At 27.8% G+C, this 7,091-nt stretch overlaps 1 protein-coding gene across 1 annotated transcript in view; it reads left to right on the top strand.

Moving 5' to 3' along the window:
* Window positions 1–1,900: 1,900 nt before the first annotated feature.
* Window positions 1,901–7,091, top strand: part of LOC100161207 (tight junction protein ZO-2) — a 41,806-nt gene continuing 36,615 nt past the window's right edge. The window contains exon 1 of the mRNA XM_003240176.4: window positions 1,901–2,362. Within this exon, the coding sequence (XP_003240224.1) occupies window positions 2,280–2,362 (83 nt within the window). The 5' untranslated portion in view covers window positions 1,901–2,279. The remainder of the gene's footprint in view (window positions 2,363–7,091) is intronic.

Raw genomic sequence — 7,091 nt, forward strand, 5'->3', positions numbered from 1 at the left:
TATCTATAGCACGGTTGCAGATATACTTAATCCGTGATCTATAGTATTCTATTATAATATTATTCGCATAGAATTATTGAAAAACAAAAAAAAAAAACAAAACAGTTTATTTGTAACCAATAGTGTTTCCGGGAAAAGAAAAACCATCATTGGGAAAACAATAGCTCCTTCGTTCCACTCATAATTTAAAGACAATAATGTAAAGGAAAATATAATTTATTACAATTTTTTCAAATTAAATAATTAGTTTAAGAACCAAATATATATATATGTAAATAGGTAGGTTAAGTTTATTGTATAAATTGAAAATACATAACATAAACAAATTATTTTCATTTTTAATGCATAACCAATTTTAAGCATAAAGAAAAATAATATCATAATAGTACATATTATTTAAAATTATAAAAGTAAAATAATCTATATAATAAAAAAAAGTGGCCATTTCTCAAATAACGCAGTTTCTTGAAAACTACTACTCAGATTTTCTTGAAATTCAACATAGATATTCAGTTTGAGCTCATAAGTATCAGTCTGAAGTCAAAAATGGCCTAGGATTTTTTAACGATCACCAGGGGTCAGAAGTGTAAATTCATTGGTTTATAAAAGAAAAATAAAGAGTGGCCAATTAAAGGTCAAATTATAATTTATAATTGCCATAGCAACAAAATAACAGTAACAATTCATTTTTTTAGAAAAAATAAATCACCAATCTTTCTATAATAATAATATTAATCAACAATTTATTATTAAACATATAATATCACGATATATATGCTCAAAAAGAGGAAAACCGGAGATGATCAACTTACATAAAAAAACTCACGTAAAACAGTTATTATTTTATTATTTACTACGTCATTACCAGGCAACAGAAAAGTTAAGATAGATTTTGAACACCATACACCGAATATTAAAAACGAATTGATCAAAGTTTGAGTCATATGGAGTTGGAACATTTAACGGGAAACGAAGTGCACGGGATCAACTAGTATTAAATACAATTAAATAGTAAAAAAAAAAAGATTTACTGTCCTCTAAAAAAGGTCAATTTATTGTACCACATTCTGAGAGATGGGGTTTCGTTATGAGCTTTTAAATTATAATTTATTTTAAGTTTAATGTATGTTGATAAAATCGATTTTATCAAGAGAGTTACATGGTCAGATAAAGGACTATTGCTTTCTAAGCTATGGAATTTTTATGAATTGAATAGGGAATCTAAAAATTTCACATATTTTATTTTTCATTATCTACCTACAAAAATAAAATATAATAATACTACACTCACTTATGAAAAGTGATATCCTGTAACTTTGTAGACGGAATTCTAGCTCGATTGCATACGGAACAACTCGGAATTTTGTATGAGATAAAATAAACTCTCTAAGGCGAAAATAATCAAAAGAGCCAAAAACTTATAATTTACAACATTTCAAAAAACAACATTCAAAAAATTTCAATGAAGCATGGATATCACTTATTCACTTGGCTTTAGTATCGAATAGATAATACCATTGTTTGTTGTAGTACAACGTGATCTAGCGGAACAACGTTTTGGAAATAGACTCTTTTTTAGGGGCAATGACCGATGATTTGGCTTCAATTTTGTTACACGGCTGTGATAGGGAACGCCGCCTCTATCTTACTCTATGGATCATACATAGATATATATTATTAAACTTTTTATAATAAACGTTTAATAATATATATCTATGGTCATGATCACGGCTATAGATACTATAGTATCATTATAGTGGTCATTGTGCATACGGCTTATCATACGAAGTACCTTATCTAATTATCACGTCCTGACAAGATTATAAAGAAACCGTGCGTCCTGTGCACCGTCACAGATAGTGTGATCTGTTTTGTAATTTGTTTACATGGTCACATGGACAGCTGTATAAATGTTGTATCCGAAGTGGTTTTGCTAAAATAACAATAATATTATTATCGTATTTGTAGGTAGCGTAATTATAATGTTATAATCAGTATCATTATTCGCATCGTTTGTTCCATTTTGGAAACATATCGTTTTAATATTTAGATATTATGATAGGACCGTTTGTTTGACTTCGACGAGTTAGTCGTGTTGCGTTCGTTTCGTTTTCGAATTTTCGTATGACGTTTTACTGGAAATTGGAATACGTAAGTAGGACATCATTGGACATGAATTGTCATCGTTGTGTAAACGATTGAGTAGGCTCTTTGGACTATATATAAATATAATTTACATGTACTGATATCGGTAAACATTAAATATAAGAAGTAATATTATGGTTAAAAACGAAGAAATGCATTACATCGATTCGGACGACCAGGAAGAAAGCGTAGGAGGAAAGAAGATCACAGACAACAAGTGAGTCATATTATTTAAATATATTATCTTGTATTTTCGTGTAGTGTATAATATTAATACAAGAAATGATAGTATAGAATAATGTGTAAAAAATAAAAATGGGTAAACTAGGTTTTTTGTATTTTTCATGTTTGTTCAATAACTTGTCATTTGTTGTTAACTGATAGGTAGTAATTTTTTATGAATGAATTCCCTAAGAAGATAAACATTCTTTTTTTATAAAACAGTAAGGTATTGTTATGTGTTTCCTTTCATTAAATTAACTATTTTTGATGTAGTTATTCCATACCTCTTCAATATATATATACATTTTTAACATAATGTCATATCATGTAACGATCGGCTATAATGACACAGTGTCTATTCCTATAGCTGTACTATTTATGTATAAATTATTAAATTGTAAACAATTAAATTCATGTTATACTAATGATAGTAAAATCAAGAAATCTCTTGTCAATAAATATATTATATATATGTACCTATGCCATGAGATCACTAAGAATAATATCGACAGCTAACATAGTAAATATCACTTGTCAGTAGTTTAAAGATAACTTGAAGGCCTTTAATTTATGTTGTGATTAGCTGACCTAAATAGGCAAAGAATAATATCAACATGAGTGATAAATAATAATATTTTGTTTTTATTGTACTCATATTGTTCACAATTATTATTACTATTCATAGTATATGTCAATAACAAGGATTTTATCTTAAAGATTTTAATTATAATTGTATCAATGAATATAAATACATAATATTTTATATAGGTATATATTATCAAATATATTATTTAATTATACTTAAATGGGCATTATAAGTACCTGCTTATTTTCTTTTACATAGTTACCTATATTGATTTAATGATAACCTTCTATAAATTATTTATGCAATATATCATTGAAATTGTGACTACCTATTTAATTATCTAGGTATTTGAGAGAATTGTTGAGGAATTAAAAATATAGTTTAAAAAGCAATTGAATGCACCGGTGCAATACCCAGGTACGTCCACATTGTCAAATTTTTCAGGAGACAAAAAAACCTCTAATTTTTGCCATGGAAATTCATTAGAAAAAGTTGAAGTGTTATAATATTATTTGGAATTCAATAAATTGAATATGATGGATAAAATTTGAATTACTTTAATATTCATGCCAATATTACAATAATTACAAAACTTGGCAATATGTTAATTTTTAGTCGGTGCAATAACAAGTAACATCCAAATCATAACTGATTATTGCACCAAATTTAGGGGGTAAAATTTTAGGGGGGGGGGGGCAAAAAAAATGTATTTATGTAAATTAATATTTTAAACTAAACTTACATTAAAACTGACATATTAACATAATATATAAATGTATTATTATTTATTAAACATATTAAACCTTGTTATTGCACCGAATAAAATAATAAAACTTCTATTTATTCATTTGGTGCAAGAACGAATTACGTCTGGACGTATCTGGTTATTGCACCGATCGATAGAGAATTTTTTCTTAACATTTCTGTATCAGTGGCATGCCGAAGGTATTATTTTGAAGCAATTGCTCCTTCTAAATGTTTGGATGGTGGGTGGTCCCCCTGCCACAAAATACCTAGCTACCTAGGTGCCTAGGTATATTGTACAGATATCATATCTGATTATACAATATCTGATTATACGCACATTTTGTAAATTTTTAATTTAAACTTTTTTGCCTCGTTTTTTGCTAAATTGGAAATGCCGTTATAAACATCAAGGGTGTTGGGTGGGTGGGTACCTCATTTATATTTTTTCTCCTCACCAAAAATGAGTTCAACATGCCACTGTTCTGTATAAAACCCGTTTTTTTTTTAAATTTGGACATACCTGGTTATTGCACGGGTTTTTGCCTTCAATTTGTTAAAATATTTCTTTTTATTTAAATTCATTAGTTATAAGGTTAAAACAAAACAAAGTCAACACTGACAAACTTTCAAATTATGTTTTTACCTATACTCTGTTCCATCTAAGAGTGAACCACTCGACTGACCAAAACACGTTTTTTCCGCACATCCCCACCACAATCCGGATATCGGTGAGAGCGTTAGTGACAGAACACAAAGCCATCGCATGGGGGTCAGTCTGCATGCGCGAAAGCAGTTCACTCTTAGATGGAACAGAGTATATACCTACCTCAACCTGTACTATAGACATACTCTATTTAGAATAAAAATATAACTGGACGTTAAAAGTGTGTGGTTTCATTACACACTAGGCATACAGATAGTTGACTCTGTAGGGTTGACGGACCAGCAGGATCTGACCGCCGCAAATAAAAGCTGGTTTCTGCAAAAGTACATTCTTATTCTGAATTGAGTATAGTTATAAATTCATTATAGATTTTAGATTATTTCACTAATTATAATAAAAACCCATTATATTTTTATAATTAAAATTGTGTTGTGTAAACTAATTAAATACTAAAAAAAAAATTGTAATGTCTATCATATAGATACTAATAATAATTTACTAAATGTTAAACTTATATAATTTGAGTCTTCCACACAATATTATTTTTCATTGTGATATTAACTAGGTAAAGGATATTACCTACTGATATTTAACTAAGTCTTAAATCATGGTGATGTTGGGTGCACACTGCACAGTGTACAATGTACATAGTTATGTAATGCATATAATTAATAAGGTGAAATGTTAAAGCCAGGATTATTTATAAAGTGTTACAATACTTATATTTGTGTCTCTAAACAAAGGATTTCCAAACTTTTTTAGATTTTCAGGTCACACACAGAGATGAACACTGGTACCAAAGTCCATGTTATGATCGAGCCATATTTAAATCATAACTTTATTATGAGTAAATGTATATTAGGATATAATAAACAATTAAGATGTTGATGCTGCTAAGTTCTTAAATTACCCAACCACATTTTAAAAACTTTGGCGCCACTAGAAAAAAATATACCTGATATAATTTATAATTTTATTATTATATATGTATTGTAACTTGTAAAACAATTTATGGTTAAGTTTATCTGGACAAATTACAATAAATGTAAATAATCAATAACAAAAAACGTCAAACTAATGTAAATTTATACATATTATGATATATATTTATTATTTAACATACATTAAAAACAACAAATAGAACACAGAACACCTTGGGGGTTCCTGTTCACTTTATTAAAAAATTAAAAAGATAAATGTTTAAGATGGTTAATATTTTGAATTTAGTAATAGTAATCATAGGCGTGCGCAGACCTCTGAGTCAGGTATGGCTAGATTCAATCTGATCACCCAACCTCTTGTCATTGTCACACAAGAAAAAAAATATAGACATTTTCACTACAAACTTTTAAGTGACCTTTTTGTTGGTAACTGGAAAATGTAAACAATTAGTTTTCATTATTTCACACATACAAAATTCATCAATATTGATTTAAAATTTTAACCAAATATAATCTGATAAAACAATTATCAAAATACTTTCAAAATATAATATATAATATTAAAAATTGTCAATTAACATTAATATTTATTTATTATTATAAATTATTCAAGGTAAATCGACTTTAGGGCTATTAGTTTATGAGACAAAAATATTTAAAGTTTAGATGAGCAGAGTAGTGGACATAAATTTCACAGGGTAACCCTACACCACTCTACTCCGCTCATCTAAACTTTAAATACTTATAACACATAAAATACTCATATTAAATTCGATTTTTATGTATCGAAATACTTAGAAAAATATTCTGCTTTGGAATATTAAATTAAAACTCTGTTGTCATTAAAAAAATTTAAAAATTGGAAGGATAAAAAATATTTAAAAATATAATTTTTTAATAACAAAGTTGTTTTGTAAACAACTTGAAACTATGTAAAAAAATATTTTCAAAAACAATTACACTTTTTGAAATGATGGGTGTTCAATTTTAAATGAATCACCCTGTATAGTCTCTCGGGTACACACAAACGTTTAAAAACTGAAGGAGCTATACCTCCTTTTAGTCATATATTCATAAGGTACCAACCCATCCACGTATAAAAAATCTCAGGTGGGGCTAAAGCCCAATCAGCCCTACCCATGCGGCCATGCGCACGCTTATGAAAGTAATTGTGTTGTGACTTGTGTTAAAATAGAAACAAAGGCTAAAAAAACTTCTAAAGGTGGTTTTTATTGTTGTAGGTATATACTATATTTAAATTATAACAATAGTAGTAACTAATAACAATGTTTATGTACCTATATTTTTAATTTTAATTTACAATTAAAATTTTGAATAAAAAAATTTAAAAAATGGTCATAAAAACAAGTGTTCTTCAATACACATACTTAGTTTAGTGCCTTGCCTATCAAATATGTATAGCTAAACAAATATTATCAGTACTCAGAGGGGTATAGCACTGTTTATGCTTTATTATAGTTTAAAATGTTTATAAGTCGGCTCAAACAAATTATGAACTATAAGAAAAACAATAATGAAGAAAAGAAATCTATTTTCTATAGATTTCATTTTTTTTTTCAATTTAAAAATATGAAATTATGAGTGTTATGTTATGATTTATTTTTTTCCATAATGACAAATAAATTAAGACGAGTCAGCGCAACATTTGTTGTCTATCTATTCTACACATTAAGAGGACATATCAGAGGTAACACACCCGCGTGTGTTTTCTCCGTCTTACAAGTGCATAACATAGCAAATTTTACGCTCACTGAGCGTTGTTCAA

This window comes from Acyrthosiphon pisum, chromosome A2 (assembly GCF_005508785.2).
Source record: "Acyrthosiphon pisum isolate AL4f chromosome A2, pea_aphid_22Mar2018_4r6ur, whole genome shotgun sequence".
Classification (NCBI taxonomy): domain Eukaryota; kingdom Metazoa; phylum Arthropoda; class Insecta; order Hemiptera; family Aphididae; genus Acyrthosiphon; species Acyrthosiphon pisum.